This window comes from Neoarius graeffei, chromosome 25 (genome assembly GCF_027579695.1).
Source record: "Neoarius graeffei isolate fNeoGra1 chromosome 25, fNeoGra1.pri, whole genome shotgun sequence".
In the NCBI taxonomy this organism is placed as follows: domain Eukaryota; kingdom Metazoa; phylum Chordata; class Actinopteri; order Siluriformes; family Ariidae; genus Neoarius; species Neoarius graeffei.
In genome coordinates this window covers 46668873-46690753 of record NC_083593.1, presented here as the reverse complement: position 1 = coordinate 46690753, position 21881 = coordinate 46668873, and the positions used below count along the sequence as shown (strand labels likewise).

The window sequence follows — 21881 nt, the reverse complement described above, 5'->3', positions numbered from 1 at the left end:
ATGAAAATTACAGGCCTCTCTCATCTTTTTAAGTGGGAGAACTTGCACAATTGGTGGCTGACTAAATACTTTTTTGCCCCACTGTATGTGATGACCTGGCGACTTGTCCAGGGTGTACCCCGCCTTTCGCCCGTAGTCAGCTGGGATAGGCTCCAGCTTGCCTGCGACCCTGTAGAACAGGATAAAGCGGCTAGAGATCATGAGAATGGGATGAGTCAAGTGTGTGTGTGTGTGTGTGTGGTTGCTCTGGGTAACAAAACAGTACTGTCTGTGTAAACTGACCCCAACAGCCATTTTCACTCAATACATCTGAAATATGACACTTTAGTAAGTAACATCAGATCCCTGAACGGTTTCTCCACTATTTCTTTATCAAATATGGCACTGGTGCTGATCTCAGATCAGGCGCTTGAGCCAGTAGTCCGGCTTCTGTTATTATGGGCATTCCCGGTATGGCATGTTCAGTTCCGTGAAAAATGATTGGCCAATCACCACTCGTCGCATAGAAACACACAATTCAATTGGTTGTTTTATTGTCAATCACACAGCTCTCCTTAACCAGACGTAAAACCCTCCTGATAGATAGCTGACTGGCCAATCGGCACTCAGCGCTTTTCTAACTCTCATGCTGATTGGTCGTCTTTCCTGTCAATCATATTAGTCCTCATCCGGGCATCCCAGCTGCTCCTATCGCTCGGTTCAGTAAAGCGTCTGAGAAGAAGAGTCGGCCTGTGGCCTTAGCACCGTTCAGTCAGTTTAACATCAGATTGACTAACTTATTGTTGTATTTATCAAAAATAGGCGTCTTGGAGGAGTATCTGTTCATCGTGAATGGCTCATATCGTTTTTGCTGCTCCACCGTGGACACCGAAGAAGAAATTTCACCCTTATATTAACGTTATCGCTTATTGTCAAACTCCATTTTCCTCTCAGACGAGTCAAATGATTTCAGTCTAACAAAGAAGCTTCTGTAGGACACTCAAAGTTTCAAACAGGTATTTATTTACTTCACATTTTCACTAAAACTACTGTTTCTTTTTGTAGTTTGCGCTTGCTGTTTACGAAAACCGCTCCATGACGTTTAAACAGGCTGAATCCCTAATCTGTGTGTACTCCCTCTAAATGTACACTACTTAGAAGGAAAGAACAATAACTGCTTCAAGCCTCTTTAGTGTCCTAGGTATCCAATTGGGATTCTTCCCCTGATATGATTCAGTATCGCTTGTTGAACCGAAACCTTATCCTTCAAACTGTTAGTACAGCAATGGAGGAAATGTGCCATGAAATCTTATCAGTTTTAAGTTTTGATTCTCCGATGTCGTAGATAATAAATATCAGACATACACAGCACTCTCTGTAGACAGAGGGAGCGATAATTTAGTGTCGGAATAGGGAGCCGAATCCCAAATGACTCTTATACGAGTCTTTTTCATGTGTCGATTCAGTTGTTGTTGGTCGTGTTGCTGTCAGTACTCAGTGTTTTGTTTTTACACCTTAAAAACAGATTTAGTATAGAAAAGAACCTTGAATGAATAATTTGATCGAAAAGTAAACGTTAATATCGTATCAGCTGCTTGTTATTGTGAGTAACAGAGGATTCAAATGGTTTAAATGTACTGATGAGCAGTGTCAACTTCAGGAACGCTTGTTATGACGTAATGGATCAGAATCACTTTGGTGTACTTTTATTGTTGCAATTTTATAAGAAAATACTCGTATGAAATTACAAGCAGTATATTTTCATAGTCGTTCCTGTTTGTGTTTATTAGTAAACACCACAAGGATGAAAAGATCTGAAGAAGCATGACTGCAAAATGGGCTTATTAGTGATTGATGCGCTGATATCACAAGCATTTTAAGCCATTAACTCCTGTTTTATCTCTATATGACATTGCAACCTAATCACGATGCATATTAGTCAGTTTATTTCTTAGTCCAACTACTACTTCGAGGCATGTTTAGCCTTGAAATATGAGTGTTACAAACTAACACTACGTTCAGACTGCAACCTGAAACGACCCATATCCGATTTGTTGTGAAATCCGATTTTTTTTGTTAGGCCGTTCACATTACCAATTATATGAGACTTGTATGCGATCTCCAATATGAACGGAAAACGACCCAAAAGTGTCCCGCATGCGCAAATTGACACGTAATAAGCACATCTACGTAATACGTAAACAAAAAAAAAAGCGCACTCTTCAAGTTTGCAAGTAAAGCATAGAGATGAGGCGAGACCTGGCGATGTGGTTTTTGTGGCGGCGGCGGAACTCGCACAATAATCTCAGGCTTTCGTCTAAACGGGGGAACAGGGGCGCTGCGCCCTCTTACTCTCGGCGTGCGCCCCCTTACCGACTCCGTGAAAACATCCCAGCAACACTACGTGACAATGTGTCTGATCATCAAATACGTTATAATTGCTCCAAAAATATGCCAATCATAGTAGATACACCGCCAGACGGTGCAAAAACAATCCGAATTGGCGTTTTCCAGACTGAGGCGCCATGTTTAGTTGTTTACTTGTCGCGGCTGCTCTCGCGAGATTTGACATGGGTTACATACAAGGTCAGCTGACTTGTAGAGCGAGATTTCTCGAGACTGAATGACCTTTCACCCACCGGCGCGGGAGCTTTTGACAGAAGTAGTTCGAGTTGTTTTTGTTGACACTTGGGCATTTAAAGATGTCGTCCCGCGGCACGAAGCGGAAGAAAGCCAAAGACTGTCCGGGGCAGAAGAAGATTACTTCTTTCTTTTTCAATGTTGACAGACAATTTGCTACAATTTCCCTCTCAGATAGCCTCAGAATGTCCCATTGGAGCATTTTTCAAAGGCTTTGCACGGCGGGGGACGGACAATCGGCACCATCTCCCCCCCCGCTTCGCTCCCTCGCCATGGTGAGCGCCCTCATACTAAATTTTTCTAGAAAAAACCCTGAATCTGATTAATGTGGGCAGCAGACTAATGAGACCGAAGGTGTCAAATTACTGGAAATTTCCAGAACAATCTTATAATCTTGTAATACAGGATGGTTTAAGTTATAGAAACTGTTTTATTTAATCAGGCTAACAGATCAACATCCAGGTCCCTACCAAATCCACCATTAGCTTGATCAATGCTATAAAAGTCTATTTAAATTCTGAAAACTGTACAAATGTTGTTGTTTTCCACCAAAGAGGCGGGATTAGCCAACGCAGAATAGTGACGTTTGTCTCTTGTTGATGACGTGTAGGTCGCATGAATGCGACCTGTCCGGTCAGACTGCAGTCGCATGTGAAAATGACGGATATGCATCGGATTTAGGACCACATATCCAAGCGGCCTGGGTCGCATGTGAAAAAAATCGCATCTGTGTCGTTCAGATTGTCAATAACAAATCGGATACAGCTCGCATATGGGCAAACAAATCGGATATGGGTCGTTTCAGGGTGCAGTCTGAACGTAGTCTTATTGAGCAGCAATCTGACACGCATGTGCTGAAGTCGTTTGACGTTGTGACACATCTCCACATCAGTGTGTTCTTTTCCACAGGAAGCTGAAAGCTGCTCCAAGATGACACTGAGCTGATTTATGACACCGGATTGTTTTTTTCCCTACTGCTAACCTTTTGTTGACTTAACAGGCCTGTCTGCATTTTTTTTTTTTTTTTGGCAGGACGGCGTGCTGAGACGTAATCATGGCGGTGTTCAGCTCCCAGGTGCTGCTCGCAGTCACAAGATCAAGGTGAGGTGTTGTGGTGTTTAGGTTTTCAGAGATGTGATTAACTCGGTTGTTTAAAAGAAGAAAGCACAACTTTATTCATCACACACTTGTGAAATTTCCTCTCTGCATTTAACCCGTCTGAAGCAGTGAACACACGCACATGAGCAATGAGCAGCCATGCTAACAGCGCCCGGGGAGCAATCGGGAGTTAGGGGCCTCGCTCAGGGGCACCCCAGCCCAAGGCTGCCCCATATTAACCTAACTGTGGGGGAAACCGGAGCACCCGGAGGAAACCCACGCAGACACGGGGAGAACATGCAAACTCCACACACAAAGGCCATGGCTGGCCGCTGGGCTCGAACCCAGAACCTTCTTGCTGTGAGGTGACCGTGCTAACCACTACACCACCGTGCCGCCCGTTTAATTGCTGATTTGTACATGCGTGCTGATAATCGCACTCGCATCGTTTTGTTATTAAAGGTGACGTGTATGGCGGTTATTCCTGTCTTTAATCAAGAACACTTTTTTTTTTTTTGAGAGCAGTATTTATTCATTTCGCATTCAGATTTTGCAGTGTTCCCCCACCCCACCCTACTCTCTCTTAAATAGACTCAACTTGTACTGAGACTGCTTTTATGTTCTTGTGAATACTCTGTGTGTGTGTGTGTGTGTGTGTGTGTGTGTGTGTGTGTGTGTGTTTTATTTCTTTGCTTTCTTATTTCACTTTGTTTGAAGACATGCCGACCCCTTTTTCGTACTTGGGCGCAAAAGCAATTTGAAGGAAATAAAGGAAGTGTTAGGGGGGTTTAGGCTAATTATAGGGTGCTCATCCAGAATGATTCATGAATTATAACCCAGGGTAGTAATGAGATTTGCTGGGTATTTGGGTACATAAGGCCAAGAAAAAATAATTATTTGTTTCCGGTTACCTGACCGACCGTTTAAAAAATGCCCCGACCCTAGACTTTTTTGTTAGATGTTTAAAAAAAAATGTATTTTCGCCGACCAACAATAAATTTTGAAAAAAAAAAAAATCTGCATTACGATTTGCGTAATATTGTCGATCTGACAAGTGACTAATTCTAAAACGCATATATCGGACAAGAAACACTCACGGATTTCTCACGGCCTCAATCTGACGTCATGACCTCATTGTGTTGTACACAACGCTAGGCATCATGGCGGCCAACGAAGTGTTCTCGATTACCGTGATCGGTTGCGACCACACGGAAGATTGTCAGACAATAAGTTCATTTTATAAGTTTTCAACTGTAAAAGAACTCTACGAACATTATCATCCTCCGCTGGACGAGTCATACAAACAGTATACACACAGCGCCCAGGCTAACGGCGGTATCGATATCACGATGGAAGTCACGTTGGAAAGCCTGCTCAGCAATTTTGGCTTGCGGGCAGTGATGGGAATAACGGCGATAGAAATAAACGGCGTTACTAACGGCATTACTTTTTTTAGTAACGAGTAATCTAACTAATTACTTTTTACATCGTTATAACGCCGTTCCCGTTACTTACAATAAAATACTATGCGTTACTTTATTAAAGCTGTTCTCATCTGGCACGCTGCTCGTTCAGCCTCTCTTTACTCTGCTTTAGTGTGGGGCGGGGAGACACGAGACAACGGCACAGTAAGCCAATCAGAGTAGATTTGGACAACATACGTAGGTAGACCACGCCTACTGCACTACTGCGCACTCTTTCAATCAGAAGAGACAGTGATGGCGAGCGGTCAGCCCAGCACTGCGCTTTCACACTGGAAATACAGCCATTACTTTTCATTACTTGAAATAAAAGGCAAGAGTGTTTACGTGCAATGCACATTATGTCGAGGAACAAAGCGTTTGTCCTCGTCAGTGGCCAGTAATTAGTAACATAATTTTAATAACTACAAAAATATATTACATTTGATAGATGTCTTATCTCACATTGTCCCACAAAAATATTAATATAGTGTAGATAACATTACTAATTGGTTCTGTTAAGTGTCCATTTCAGTCATTAAACACATTTAACATTCACTTTTATTATGATTACACTAATTGAATTAGATTTTTTTTTGAGGGGGAACAAAATGTAACGGAATAATTACTTTCCCTGGTAATTAGTTACTTTTATGACAAAGTAACTCCGTTACTAACTCAGTTACTTTTTGGGAAAAGTAACTAGTAACTATAACTAATTACTTTTTGAAAGTAACGTGCCCAACACTGCTTGCGGGCACTGACATTTGAATGTAAACGGAAGCCGGAGTTTCAAAAAATGTTAGCTATCAAAACAAAAATACTAAAAGTACACGAGGACGCAGAAGTAGAGGCAACAAAGGTGACAAATAATGCATTCCAAGTGCTCATGGCGGGCGGCAGAGCTTTTGTTTCTGTGAAGAAGACGGGGTAAGTTTGCTTGTTGTGGGCGCCATTTTGTGTACATCAGCTGTACATATACATACATGCATTTGTTTGTGGGGGTTCTGGAAACCGACAATTTAGAGTATGACAGATGGTGTTGTGAAAACATTTGTAGTTGTTATGCTTATAGTTCCTTTAAGCGTCCGAGCACTCCATATTTTATCCATGGGCTCCGAATCCTGTATTCCACAAGCTTCACTGGTTTTCTTAGGCCTGGTTCTGGATGGTTGAGTCACAGAATGACACTTCCCCACTATGTGCCACTGTTTGTCCCACACCTAAAATTGATTAAAAAAAAAAAACCTACCAACAACCATTTTGTGTGATTAAAAATAAAATAAAATAAAAAGACCTACCTACCTACCCTATTTTTTTTTCAAGATGTAATAGGAAACAAACAATTATTTTGTTCTTGGCCTAAGCGCATATCAGTGTTTACTAAGGACACAGGTGCTAAAAAATTGCACATCATCTTGGAGTTCCCTGAATGATGAGCTTATTAACCACTTAACGTCCCTGACCTTGTAAACTCGAATGAACGGTCAGTCTGGATAACGGTGTGCGTCTGATAAATGGCCTAATGTAAACGCTTAAAGTCTTTGATAAGAAGTCATAGAAGGTTTTTTTTTTTTTAAATTAGGAAAATCGTTTGGATTTAATACAATTTAAAGCCATTGACCTCATCTAAAAGTAGTTAAATTAAGAAATCTAATAAATAACACAGTGCTTCAGGTAATCCTAATAGGTGAAGTATAATAAAGGAAACTTGCGCTACGTTCACACTGCAAGGCTTAAGGCTCAATTCCGATTTTTTTGTGAAATCCGATTTTTTTGTGAGGTCGTTCACATTAACAAATATATGCGACTTGTATGTGATCCTCAGTATGAACGAAAAGCGACCTAAAAGTGTTCCGCATGCGCATTGCAGGATACGACGACGTCACACGCAGTGAGCATGGCCAGTGTTTACGGAAGTAAAACCGCCCGGTTGCGGTATGACCCATCCAATCTAGCTTGAATAGCTGCATCCCCCCAAATGGAAATCAGCTCCCTAACCTCTGCGTCCTTCCATTGAGAAGATTCAGAACCTTCACAGCCCGAAGCGTCCCTCGCATTGATGTCATGCGCAGGGGCGCAGATACGTTTTTTGAACTGGGGGGGACAAAGCTGCCAGCAAACCAACCCCGATATGCCTGTCAAACTTGTTGTTAGTAACCATAGCAACCAAGCTCAAGCTCGCAACCTGTGCAGTCTGCGCAGCTCAACCAACCGAATATCAGTCTTTCTTTTTGTTTTATGTGAGTTGTTGCAACTATGTATACACTGCCGTGCACCTCAATAAACCGAATGGTAATTAGTCTTTTGAGTTTTCCGTGAGGTTTGCCTTATGCAAAGAAAGACAGCATAGACGTTTTTTCCTCCCTATAAGTGGGGGGGACCGAACGAGGTGAATTTAAATCTGGGTGGGACGAGTCCCATCCTCTATCTGCGCCCGTGGTCATGCACCATGTTGTTGTAACTTTTTTTGAGAGACCCGTCGCCTACTTCAGCGCAGAATAGTGACGTTTGTGGCTTGTTGATGACGTGTAAGTCGGATGAATGCGACCTGGCGGTTCAGACTGAAGTCGCATATGAAAAGAGCAGATAGGAATCGGAATTAGGACCACATATCCAAACGGCCTGGGTCGGATTTGAAAAAATCGGATCTGTGTCGTTCATATTGTCAATAAAAGATCGGATACAGGTCACATATGGGCGAAAAGATCGGATTTGAGTCACTTCAGCCTGCAGTGTGAATGTAGCCTTTGTGTATTTAAAAAATACATAGAGGATGTTGCTGTGTCTGTCTGTCTCTGTAAGCCTGGGGTTGTTACTGTTGAAGTGTACTATCGGATCCCTTTCATATTTGACAAAATGATCAGTAACCTGAAGTTTAATTTGAAACACAACTTAAACACAGTCTGAAAGCGTTTCTTATGGTGCGGTCAGGCGAGAGTGTGAAAATGCGCTCTGGCTGCCCTGCCAACAATGCCGTCGAAGTTTGTGGACGAAGTAGGCAGCTACAAATATCACAAACTTTTTTTTAAATTTATTTTTATTTAAAAGGCCCATAAAGCAAACGCATCAACTGGTAACTTTTGATCAGTTAACCTCATGAAACTTTTTTTTTTTAATGTAAAAGTAAGGGCCTCTGCATGCTTTGCGACAAGGCTTTCGCAGATAGCTTTTTGCAGACAGTTGTAATTTATCGTTGAGCGGGGAGTAATAGGCGTGCGCGATGTTATTCACCGCCACAACGCAAGGGGGCGCGAAATCGCTAGGAGTAGTTGGTGGGTGTGGTTAGTGGAGTGTTTATCCTCCGGTTACTTATAATGACTAGAACTGGAGTCGTATAGATGTACGTACTTCCTCGATCAACCGCTCTTCGTGCTGCTCCATCTTCGCTCGTGTTTTTAAAAATGGCGGTCGTGAAAACAAAACAAACCTGGAAAGTAGGGAAGCGGAAGTGCGTGTACAGCGGATATAGAGTGGACCAATCGGAGCCCTCTTGTCTGCGAGGCTTCTGCGGTGGTCACAATTTTTGGGAGGTGCGCGCAGAGCGTCTGCGAAGGTGGGGGGGCTACGCAGACACCATCTGCGACGCCGTCTGCGAGGACTGCGTTGTCAGCATAAATTGGCCTTAAGGAATCAATGATGAAGGAAAACAAGAAACACTTGTGATGCTTGTTCTGATAAGAAAATGAACTAGTGACCTAAAATAATTAAAAGCCATTTGTGTGGTTTGACTTGTGTTGATGTTAAGCGCTAAGTCAGATTTCAACGTGCAGTTTATAGGACGCATTTACTAGCCTTGGTCTTTGTTACTTTGTCTGCAACTTGTAGTATGTTAAAGTAGCTGTGGTCCTGACTCAAGTTTAGTGCCTGATTACTGTAATTGGTCAAATCAGTGTTGTTTTGAGTGAATGAATTGCTTTCCTGTTTTAAAACAAGCGTTCTAGAGTGAAAACGTTGCCTGTAACAGAACTCCACAAGCGCCGGCGACTAGCAGTTTTCTCCGCCTGCGCAGATGGCTACTTAATCCCAGGAAAGAAGAAAAAAATGTTGCCAGGCAAAACAAACCTCACCCGGTCGCACTTATGATGAAGATATCGTGGGGAAGAAAAAAAAATAGGTACCCTATGCGTACATGTGGCTACTGCTTAGAAATATTCGCCATGTTTGGTCTGAATGCATCATCATCGTTAGTCTTTGATACAAATGGGGTACTGGTTTGGTGTGAATTTTTACGTTTTAATTTTGACAGTGTTTTGTTAATTGGTGGTGATGCCGAAGCTTCATCCAGAATAGCAATGTTGAGTAAAATTCGAGGTCTGAAACCCGCTGTACGTGGAAAAGATTATATAATCTTGGCTGGATGTTGCACAGTGGATCAGGACCATTATTGTGTTTTTGCTAAACCCCTGCAGCTGATTTCCTTTCTTACACACTCGAGGCAAAATGTGTTAGTGAGTTTACAAAAAAAAAAAATTAAGCATGTAGATATTTAATACAGAAATATGAAAATGATGTGAAACTTACTGGTTGTTTTCTTCCAACACGATCTTATCATTGATGTTTTGCTTTTACTTCTGGACTTGCTTTCAGTTTTGTTTGTTTCACACGGGAATCCCCTCGAGTTTTGATGATACCTGATGTTCATGAAGCAACAGCAGGGTGAGGTTGTTAATTATTTTTGTTTTAAAAGGAAAGCTCATAAGGTTCCCTTCTTTTCTCCACCTCATGGATGCGTTTTTCTAAATATACTGAAATGATTTAATATTTGGGAGCGGCACGATGGTGTAGTGGTTAGCGCTGTCGCCTCACAGCAAGAAGGTCCGGGTTCGAGCCCCGTGGCCGGCGAGGGCCTTTCTGTGCGGAGTTTGCATGTTCTCCCCGTGTCCGCATGGGTTTCCTCCGGGTGCTCCGGTTTCCCCCACAGTCCAAAGACATGCAGGTTAGGTTAACTGGTGACTCTAAATTGACCGTAGGTGTGAATGTGAGTGTGAATGGTTGTCTGTGTCTATGTGTCAGCCCTGTGATGACCTGGTGACTTGTCCAGGGTGTACCCCGCCTTTCGCCCGTAGTCAGCTGGGATAGGCTCCAGCTTGCCTGCGACCCTGTAGAACAGGATAAAGTGGCTAGAGATTATGAGATGATGATTTAATATTTGGAAGCGGCACGGTGGTGTAGTGGTTAGCGCTGTCGCCTCACAGCAAGAAGGTCCGGGTTCGAGCCCCGTGGCCGACGAGGGCCTTTCTGTGTGGAGTTTGCATGTTCTCCCCGTGTCCGCATGGGTTTCCTTCGGGTGCTCCGGTTTCCCCCACAGTCCAAAGACATGCAGGTTAGGTTAATTGGTGACTCTAAAGCTGTGTTCACATATATACCGGTACGAAAGTGGTATAACTGTATCGATACAAAGTATACTGGTACAGTTTAGTGCATCTGTCCACACTAGCGATAAATGTTTGCGGTTTTCTTTCACGGTAGTTGAAATGTGCGTGCGCGAAATGTTTCCGTGGTTACCGAGTAACTTCCTTCCGAGAATATGGCGGATGAAATATGGCGGTGTGTGCTTTTTGTTGTCAATGTACAGTCTGTATTTCTGGCGGTCATTTATTCAGTCGACTCGTATAAAACGTGCGAGGCAGTTGAGAAAGAAACAAAGAAAACGAATCTCCTGTTCCAACTGTTCCTGGCATCGCTCGTCTCCCCAAAGCTCCAACAAACACACAACTTTGTCTTTGCTCCATGTAGCTCCACGGTCGTTTTGAACCATTTTGACGTTTTATTTACAGCTGGAAAGCACGTGCGTATTGTATTGTATGAATAACCCGGAAGACGTAGGAATGGTTCATTGCGCATGCGCATTATATTTGTATCGATACAGAACCGCTTCATCTGTCCACACTACAGCGAAGCGCTACAGTAACGATACTGTACCGGTACGAAACCCATACATTTGTGGGTTTCGTACCGATACAGTTATACCGCTACAGTACCGGTATAGTTGCTAGTGTGGACAGGTGTTGCGGTACGAAAGTAGTATCATATCGGTACAAAATCCCTAGTGTGGACAGGGTAAAAGTTGACCGTAGGTGTGAGTGTGAATGGTTGTCTATGTGTCAGCCCTGTGATGACCTGGCGACTTGTCCAGGGTGTACCCCGCCTTTCGCCCGTAGTCAGCTGGGATAGGCTCCAGCTTGCCTGCGACCCTGTAGAACAGGATAAAGCGGCTAGAGATGACGAGATGAGATGAGATTTAATATTTGGTAGATTGTTAATGCAAGTTTGGTCTCAAATTAGTATTACAGTGATAACGGTTTAAAATCTACTAAATTTAACATGACTTAACTGGAATACGACTACTCAAGACTGGCTAATTGATTTGTTTTTTTTTGTGTTGCATTTTTCTGTTTCCTTCCTCAGAGGCTCGTACTTGCTTTCCAAACGGCATGGCTGTTCTCCTCTCTCCTCTCCCTCTTCCTGTATCCGTTACCACATCGCCACGTTGGAGCTCTCGTCCCGCAGTGCTCCCAGACCCCTCTACCTTCACATCTCCCACGCCACCAACCCACAGACCTTCTGCGTCCCCGCTCGGACCCTTCACTCCTCCTGCACCTGGCTGCAGGAAGTGAAGAACACCCCCGCTGAAGGTGAACAGAGGAAGGAGGACGTCGTTCCCGAGCCCACCAAAGCCGTGGCTCGTAAATCCGTGGGTCAGAGAGTGCTGGATGAGCTGAAGCATTACTACCACGGCTTCCGGCTGCTGGGAATCGATACGAAGATCGCCGGGCGCATGGTGTGGAGGCTGCTGCATGGACAACAGCTCACCCGCAGGGAGAGGAGGCGGGTACGTTCAGGGGAATTTACACATGCAAAGACACAGAGTCACCGATGGAAAGCAGCGCTGAGGAGGGTGGAGGGTCTTCAGCCTGAGGGGCGGATTCAGGAGGGGAGGGAGAGAGAGGGTTATTTAGTTACAAGCTTAGTCACTTAGGTGATTTGATATCTAAAAATAGGAATGACTCGTTTAGTAAACTGGTGGTCATTTTGCAAAAAAAAAAAGGTTCTCAAACTCGGTTTCTATTTATGTGGAAATAGATATTTTATTTTATATATAATTATACAGATGGATGGAAAAATCCACGACTGACTGCGGTACATGTGCTTATGTATACTAAAAGGGACGTTATGGAAAACTCACTTTTTCAGAGCTTGTACATTTGGGTATCTGGAGTCTGTAAACCCACAAACTCTGAAATAAGAGACACCCATACCCCTTTTCCACCAAATCAGTTCCAGGGCTGGTTCGGAGCCGGTGCTGGTTCACAACTCGTTCAACTTGCGAGCCAGCTGAGAACCAGTTTGCTTTTCCATAGCTCGCGGTGCTAAGGGAAGCTACGTCATTACGTCGCTGTATACGTCAGTTACGTCGCTACGTTTTGCATAAACCTTGGCGCGAATATCGAAGCAAAAACAACACGGAAGAAGTAGCAGCAACAACAACAATAATAATAATAATAATAATGGATGACTTTGCGTTTGTACAGCTGCTGCTTCTTGTCGCTTAAAAATGGCGATCTTTCACGGTCTTATTGTTGTTGGTCTTAACAACTCCGCCCCCCCGCTGACATAAGCGGTTCTTTCCTCTGGCCCAGCAGAGAGTTGGTGCTAGCCTGGAACCGGTTTTTCTGGCCCCAGAGCCAGTTCTTTGTCAGTGGAAACAGAAAACCCGGTTCCAAACTAAGCACTGGCCCCAAACCAGCCCTGGAACTGCTTTGGTGGAAAAGGGGCACCAGTCAGTTTCTTTGGTTCTGCCCATTTCAGAAAACATGAGCTTCAACAAGACGTTCGGATTCGGCTCCTGTTTCTGTGCCACAAGTGGAGATCAGTAGCATTATCGCACTCCTTCATCTAGGTATCTCCACTCATGGCTTGAGAGCTGCCTTTGTGAATGAATATTTATAAAGAAAGTGCTACCTGATTAGTTGGCAGAAGAGGGGGGTGGGGTGAGCAGTGGCTCATTAGGGGCCGGTTCGACAACACTGTTAATTATAACTATACCTATAATTAATCTGGAGCAGTCACACCACAACTATATCATCGCTTGGTTCTGCCGCTAAATAAAAATGCATGCAACTTCTTCAGAGGTTTTTTCCAAGTAGTAGCACGTTATTCCGGGTCTTCCTGTACAGCTTGGACTCCAAAACAACCCATGTGCACACTCCAGTGGTCGATATAATACAGAGAGGTTACGGAAATACAATTAAAAAAAAAAAAAGGATAGAAAATACATGTTATTTACCAGCTGGGAGGTTCATATCGTGAAATAGAGGGGCCGAGGTCACGGTATTTCACCATACGGACCGACCTTAAGCTGGCAAATAATATATTTTTATCTTTACCAAATTCTAACAGAAAACGAGAGCGCTCGAAAGGGAAAACCGAGCCGAGCCACCATTTTGAATCCTCATTCACGGCTGTAATGCAAATTGCTTCCTCCTCGGTATACAAGTGCACTTCCATGGCAGGACAAAAACAATGTTTTGTCGCCTTTGTAGTCCCCTATTTATACAAAATTGAGTCATTCAGGATTCAGCCATGTTTTTGCTCGGCGTTAGCAACAGTTAGAGGTTTTTAGCTTTCTCCTGAAATGTTTTCTTTTATTTCTTCTTCCTCAGGGTAGTAAAACTCGCTTTCGCTGTGAACACTGTCATTATCGCTATCCATGCTGTAAAATTAATGCTATTATGCTGAGAAATGCTGGCAAAAATTTATAAGATTTTTGATAAACTTATAAATAAATCTTATAAAAAAAAAAAAGAAATTTTGACAAAAAATTCTACTAAGTTTGTTGTTATGAACGAGCGAGTCGCCAGAGGTATGTAACCGGGGTCCGTAACTCGCCAGCCAATCAGAGCGCAGGATTTGATGGAAACCGCACCGCGAAAAAATAAGGAGTGGTTACGGATTTTAATACATATGCTAATAATTTACGGCTCAGTCACGGACGTTTCAGTATATTACAGATTGGTTCCCGATTTCATACGGCTGATGCATCACAGATAAAAAAAAAAAATTAAATATTTGGACTGTCAGGTCATGATTAAAATATCTTACCTGCATTTATATGTTTACTTTATTAATTTGCTATTGATATTTCATGGAAAATCACACATCCGTGAATAAAAGATCCGTGCTTTGTATTATATCTTTAATTTTCTGTGAATCTGTATTCCATGACTTCACGACATAACAAGGATGTACAAAGATGCCCCGGGAGAAATAGCACGCACTCAGACGACGTCGCATGTAAACAATTACTTGGTTGGTCAGATGTTTTATCGGATCAGATCCAGGCCTGGAAAAATGGCTCCAGAAGCGATCTCACGGATACGGATAAACCCAGGCCTGGGCTACAGGGATTGTTATCGGTCTGGTGTGAGCACCAGTGAGAAACTGCAGGGGAGCGATTTTATTTATAGTTATCGGTATTGTCGGACCGAGTCCTTAGTATTGAAAGGAACAGACGCTCAGATCTGCTGTTTTGAACAGTGGCGTTTAGACTGGGTGAGAAGGCAGCTGTGGTGTTTTTATCCTTGTGGTATTTTGACCAAAGCGTCTTGCAGATGTTTCATTAAGATCTCGGAACTGTGGAAACTTTTGGAAATGGGGTGTAATAGGTCACTTTTTTTTTTAAATGACAATTTGGGGTAAAATTCTGGGATGGTACGGAGTTGCTTCTTGGCTTTTTCATCAGACAGACAGTGCTTAGCTTTTGGTTTTGGGAGGTTTTTTTTTTTTTTTTTGGGAGGGAGGGGAATATGGCTCAGAATCAGCAGTGACTGTTTGTCGTCAGGGTTCGACTTTTTTTTTTTTTTCTCCTTTAAAGGGCTGATGACACGAACATGACTCTATGCAGTTTCTTAAATAAACTATACAACATGGCAAACATGTTAGATTTCTGTTATAATTACGTGAAAAGAAGCTGTTGTTACGCAAATATCCAACTTTTAATTGCACAGCGCAAGAAAACTGGGTCCGTGGCTCGCGGCCATGTTGTGACGTCAGCGGAAGAACACGCTGCGGTTCACTGGCTGTTCTACTCTGGTTCTACTCAATGGAAATGGCGCATGAAAACGCCGGTGAACTCTCTAGTGCTAGCTCTTCCTCTTCTGGGAGTCTAGAATTGTGTTGATCTCTTCCGAATAGAATCTATGATAGCCTACCCTCTTTACCCTTTGCCTCTCGTTGCTAGGCAGCAGTTACATGAAAGCCGCAAGCTTTCACAAGCAAATACATGACTGATATCACGCCGACTTTATGATTACATTTATGATTATCATGTAGCTCTACGTACCTTTATCTTATGTCGTTTCACAACACATGTTCTGACAGGAGGACTGTCTTTGGATCCGGCATAGCTACTAGTAGACCCCCTCTGGAATACTGGCAGTGTTGCCAGATTGGGAGGTTTCCCGCCCAGTTGAGCGGTTTCAAGTGCATTTTGGTGGGTTTTGAGCATATTTTGGGCTGGAAAACGTCAGCAGTATCTGTTGCCAAATACTGCTGACGTTTTCCAGCCCAAAATATGTTCAAAACCCACCAAAATGCACTTGAAACTGCCCAACTGGGCGGGAAACCTCCCAATCTGGCAACACTGTGTAGGCACTGCTGATGGTAGTAACACACGTTTGTGCTGAACTGCATACCCAAGAGATTCTTTTAAGCTGGGAAGGGTGTCAAAACAATCCAAATCGAAGTGTTCAGAGCACAGGACGGATGTTGGTGAGGGCTCCCACTTGTCACGAGTGCGCCTGACTTGCTTCACCCACTTCGCATGCAGCTCGGGATCTCTGGGAAACGTGAATAAACTTATCCCATCCTTGTGGGTTTTGGAGCAAAAGCCGGCAACACAACCCGAAGACGTAATAACTATATATATATATAATAATGTATAATAATGTCTAATAAAAATACTAATAATGATAAACTGAACACCTGTCGCATCAACAACAAACTGGTAAGTTAGGAGGAAGGTTCTTTCGCTGACGTCATATAGCTCCTCCTCCTCCTTCGTCTCCTGGGTGCTGCAGCCCTGTCAAATTTGCCCAAATAGCCGCGTTTATCATCATAACTTGTAAAATAGGCGCCTTCGTGAATTAATATATGGATCATCGGGAATTACTTTTTATGTTATAAAACATCGCCAAAGATGTCAAAAACATGTCATCAGCCCTTTAAATGTTAGTTCTAAAAGGTAACAAAAACATGTACTGGAGAAAATGAATGATACCACAGTGAGTCCTGGTGAGTCTGAGTTTGGGTTTGTTCGGAGATATTTGTCCGTCTCTGGAATGGATTTCGACTTGTATGTATGAAAGCGAGGCTCGAGTATCATCCAGGTTTCATGTCTTCAGGTGTTTTTATTTTAAAATAGAGTCCAAAATACCCCAGAGAATGCCCGGGGTGGTCTGGCAGCGATACTTGCCGAGCCATGTTTGTTGTCATCTCGTCTATTGAATTAATCCTGAATTTCCTGTTCTTCCTAGCATTTTCCTAAAGCTTTTGCGTAGTAAGGATTCAGGCTAGACCAGGGGTTCTCAGGAGTCAGACTGTACTGTAGCAGAGCTGATAAACATATAAAAATGACTGCCATTCAGTGTCTCTATACATGAAAAGTCACGATTTCTGTAATGAAGCTTCTATTCCCGTTCAAGTGCATATCACGGGTGAATTCAGGAGCAAGATCAATGTAATTCTCCTATTTTATATGGTCAAATATCGGTCACATTTTGTGCAATTTTTTTTACCTTGCGCAATACCAGACAAATTCAGTTGAAATCAAGCCATTTGAGGCGAATTGGCCCGCCTCTGAAAAAACTTGGCATTTGGATTTCCCGGCAAACATTTGATTTTCGTGACGTCGCGTGCGGGACGCCTCCTTCTGAATCCTACGTCAACGCTGGTTTGTTTGTGAGAAAACGACCTGGTGGTTTTCTGCAAATTTGTTCAACGTTATCGCGTAATTATTAAAATGGTTAACAGATGTATCGTAGGAGGGTGTAGCAACACCAATCATGATGGGATTAGTACTCATCATTTCCCAAAAGACCGGACAATGAGAGAGAAATGGGAGCGCTTGGTCTACACAGGCTGTGCACTGAAACCGTGCAAAGCTCTCGCAGCCTGCTGGCGCTTCCGCAGGTGACATCACGAATCTGGCTTCAGACTCCCTTGGGATTTTTCCAGACGTGTTTTGTTATTTTAGTTTTTTCTGCTGTAGACAAATGGAAAAAAATTGTGCAAAATTACCCTTCTGGATGTGTGTGTAAAGGGACATACTTTCATATTAAAAAAACAAAACATGAAATTGGTCCAGGATATGCACTTTAATCCATTCACATGCTTTTCAGTAAATGATTTGGCTGAAGGTAGCTAAAGCACCAGAGTAGAGACTAGCTGTAGAGCTCGAGACATTCCGAAAAACTTAATTTGTGAACTAATCTGTTCACTGGTCCATGATGCTTAAAAAGTGCTAAGATGAAGCTAAATTACAAAACTAAACCACTTTTTCACGCTGAATTGTACCTTGCAGATGACTGTATAATGGAATTATCTTGGCTGTTTGTTATTTAAGTCCTGAATAGCCACCAGCAGTGCAAATTGCAACGACTCCTTAAGAACTTGTACTGAAGCACCATACTGTACATAACAAAGGCTAGGAAGTGAGCTGAAACCCTGCAGAGTTGGTTTCTGTTTACCACTTCAGGCTTTAAGTTAGAAGCGAATGCTAAACGGGTTTCCCCCCCTCCCTTTGCAGCTGATGAGGACGTGTGCAGATTTGTTCCGTCTTGTCCCTTTCATGGTGTTCATCATTGTCCCCTTCATGGAGTTCCTGCTTCCGGTTTTCCTCAAGCTCTTCCCTGAAATGCTTCCCTCTACTTTCGAGACAGAATCGAAGAAGGCAAGTACTGATTAATCTGCTTTGAGGTGTCTGTTGAAGCCTTAGAATATATTGCGGTGCCTAAAATAATGCAAGCTCAGGGATCCTCCTGCTTATTAGTTCAAAATACAATAACAAAATGTCATGTGTGTGATGGAGTGTGCTGCATTGTGTACGTCAGTGTTTCCCAACCTTTCTTGAGCCATGGCACGTATTTTACATTCGCAAAATCCCACGGCACACCACCAAACAAAAATGTCACAAAAAGTATATATAATGAAATATATCGATCATCTAGTCTCAATTTACTGAGTGTGAAACCTGGGCCTGTTTAGTTGAACACAAAGCTGATATACTCGCAGGAATTGAAGAAAGACACACATGAATCTTCCTCAACAGCTCTGAGTCTCTCTCCTTTTTTTTAGTTTTTATAGCAGTCATGCTTGAAAAGCCCAGCTCGCATAGATAGGTTGTGGAAAATCACCTTTTTTGCTTTCTTCTGACCTCTACTCATACTAGGGCCTTCATCTGGGTCAGAATTTTCTCCAGGACCCAGTTTGGCTTGTGTACTTTTTCTTTTCAAATATTTATCCATCGCCATCACCGCCGTCACACCTGAAGCATTACTAATTCTATTGTTTGAATGGCAACAGGTAGATACACAGGTTAATTAGCTACCTGCTGCCATCTAGTGGAAGAGTATTTAATTGTTCTGCCCGTCACTATACGTCGCTGGCATAGACGAACGAAGACAAATTATTTGCAGTAAATAAATAATAATTTTTGGAACAATTAAGTGAAATTGGATAATTTCTCACAGTACACCTGATGATCTCTCACGGCACACTAATGTGCCGCGGCACACTGGTTGGGAATCACTGGTGTACGTGGTTATTGGGCCATGGTTTTTTTTTTTTTTTTTTTCCCCCAAGCTAGAGCGTTGAGATGAAAGAAGGATGAGGTTTTTGTCATTTATATCTTTAATCGATGCTGCAGGTGGAGAAGCAGAAGAAGGGACTGGCAGCTAAACTAGAGCTGGCGAAGTTCCTGCAGGAGACTATTGCCGAGATGGCCCGCAGAAACAAAGCGGCTGTGGGAGGAGACGAGACGCAGAAATTTTCCACTTATCTACAGCAGGTATGAGAGCTGAGGTCCCCATGGAAAATGGAGGCGACCCTATTTTCTTAACACCTCCTATCAAGTAATGTTTTTATACTTTTGGTAGAAGTGGGATGAGGCTTATGTATTCAGCCCACTTTCTCTAACAAACACAAGGAATGCTTTTTGTTTTGTTTGTGTCATTTGATACGAGAGCCACACTGAAACTGTAACACGTTTGTAGTGGAGTGAGTTGAAATCAGTGCTGTAACTGATGTTCAGGTCATCTTTATACCACTCGGAGATGCACATCTGAGTCTGACGTTAGTCGTCTCTCAGGTATAAGCATTTCTCTTATACCCTGTCCACACTAGGGATTTTGTACCGATACAAAACTACTTTCGTACTGCAACACCTGTCCACACTAGCAGCTATACCGGTACTGTAGCGGTATAACTGTATCGGTACGAAACCCACAAATGTATGGGTTTCGTACCGGTACAGTATCGGTACTGTAGCGCTTCGCTGTAGTGTGGACAGATGAAGCGGTTCTGTATCGATACAAATATAATGCGCAAGCGCAATGAACCATTCCTATGTCTTCCGGGTTATTCATACAATACAATACGCACGTGCTTTCCAGCTGTAAATAAGACGTCAAAATGGCTCAAAATGACCGTGGAGCTACATGGAGCAAAGAAAGGGGGGAAAGAGGGAGAAAGGGAGGGGAAGAGAAGGGAAGAGGGAGAAAGTGAGGAGGAGAAAGGGAGATTCGTTTTTTTTTGTTTCATTCTCAACTGCCTCGCGCGTTTTATACGATTCAACTGAATAAATGACCACCAGAAATACAGACTGTACATTGACAACAAAAAGCGCACGCGCGTTGTTTCATCCGCCATATTCTCAGAAGGAAGTTACTCGGTAACCACGGAAACATTTCGCGCACGCGCATTTCAACTACCATGAAAGAAAACCGCAAACATTTCTCGCTAGTGTGGACAGATGCACTAAACTGTACCGGTATACTTTGTATCGATACAGTTATACCACTTTCGTACCGGTATAAGTGTGAACACAGCATAAATTGTATTTAACACTTCACCTAGTTTCTGAAAAGGTTATTCGAGGTTATTGCGAAACATTAATGGGGAATGTTTGATTTGCAGGGCTCTCAAGTCTCACGCGTTGGGCGTGAGACACACGCAGTTCATATGCTCACATTCCAAACCTTGTATCTCTCACGCACAGAAATTACTAAGACAACGCCCACCACGGTGCACCGCTTATTTTATTTTATTTTTTAAACTGTGGAAGAAGAGCAGGCATCAAGCGGTTTCCTGCAGAGTTCAGAAATAGCTTGCCACACACCGGTCAATGGAGCACTTGCATGTGACGTCACAGCCGATCCAGATTGTGACAGACGCCATCTTGTCGGTCAAACGCCATATTCCGCCTTCTACTTCTGGTTCTACTTCTGCTTTTACTTCTACCTTTTCTTCTGGAAAACCCTACTATATACAATTCTACTACAACGGCTGCGGCTACAAGCTCTCCCTACCTGTGCACGTTTTTTATGTTTTTTGTGTGTATTTTTGCGTGTTGTTCGTCTGTACCGGACTTCAATATCCACTACAACCGTATGGACTTACTGGACATTGGTTTCCAGCAGAAAATGACGGTTTGTAGCGATTTCCATGACATGCACAACATTCCGGACGAGAAAAAAAAAAAAAAACATTCCGGACGAGATAGCGAGACCAGCAGGGTCTCCGTGGATTGTTATCGGAAGCAAAGCGAAGGAGGCGGTGCCGGGAGCAGAAGCAAAAGCGAGGCTGCAGAGCCGGCCTGTTGACTAAGCTCAGAAAACAGCCACTCAAATCTCCACTGCCAAGCCTCTACCTCTCCAACGCCAGATCCATGTAAACAAGACGGACGATTTGGAATTACAGCTGGAATTACCTTATTCTATTCTATAATCGGCTGGTCAGTGCTATACTCAATACTTAAGTGACTTACCCATCCAATGAGGATTCTTGTTTACAAGATGCCACATCTGAGTCGCTGACAAATCCTGAATTTCTGTAAAGATAACTGTCCAGAGATTTATAAGCACACAGTGCTTCACCACTGAACAGCGAGGGAAAGTTAATGAGTTAATTATACACGTCCGGGTATTCCGCTGGCAGTTCAAAATCCGGTCGTGAAAACTCCGTCCGGTAAGCCATAAGGGTCACAAATCTGTAGATTGTTTATTTTAGACATGTATCTAGTTATCTGTTCATTAGAAAAATGAGCCGTGTAGTCCGTCGGTTGAAATTGATCCATTCTGTACACGAGTGCAGCAGTATTCAGCGGTGTTTTTGACCGACAAGATGGCGGTTGTGTACTTTCCGGTCACGTGACTGCAAGATCTCTATAAATTGAGAAATGTAGCTACCAAACAGCCAATCAAAAAATAGCATTGTTGTATCCGGGTAAAATTTACGAGATCCCGCCAATAACTTTCCAAAGAAGATGATGCGGTGAAGTGCAGACCGACACACATTGGACTACGCAGGAGTGCCATGTTCAATGAGTAGCCTACTGTACAGTAAATCATCTCATCATATGATTTTGTATTTCCTGAACGAAATTAGTACTTGCATCACAAAAATGATGAGAGCTGATGTTGGGGA

The 21881-nt window shown here is 43.0% G+C and overlaps 1 protein-coding gene across 2 annotated transcripts in view; it reads left to right on the top strand.

Annotated features, from left to right (window-relative positions):
- Window positions 1-676: 676 nt before the first annotated feature.
- Window positions 677-21881, top strand: part of letm2 (leucine zipper-EF-hand containing transmembrane protein 2) — a 51092-nt gene continuing 29887 nt past the window's right edge. For both annotated transcript variants that reach the window (XM_060908326.1, XM_060908325.1), the window contains exons 1-5: window positions 677-995; window positions 3652-3720; window positions 11589-12012; window positions 17986-18129; window positions 19105-19245. In XM_060908326.1, coding sequence (XP_060764309.1) covers window positions 3674-3720; window positions 11589-12012; window positions 17986-18129; window positions 19105-19245 — 756 coding nt within the window. In that variant the 5' untranslated portion in view covers window positions 677-995; window positions 3652-3673. The remainder of the gene's footprint in view (window positions 996-3651; window positions 3721-11588; window positions 12013-17985; window positions 18130-19104; window positions 19246-21881) is intronic.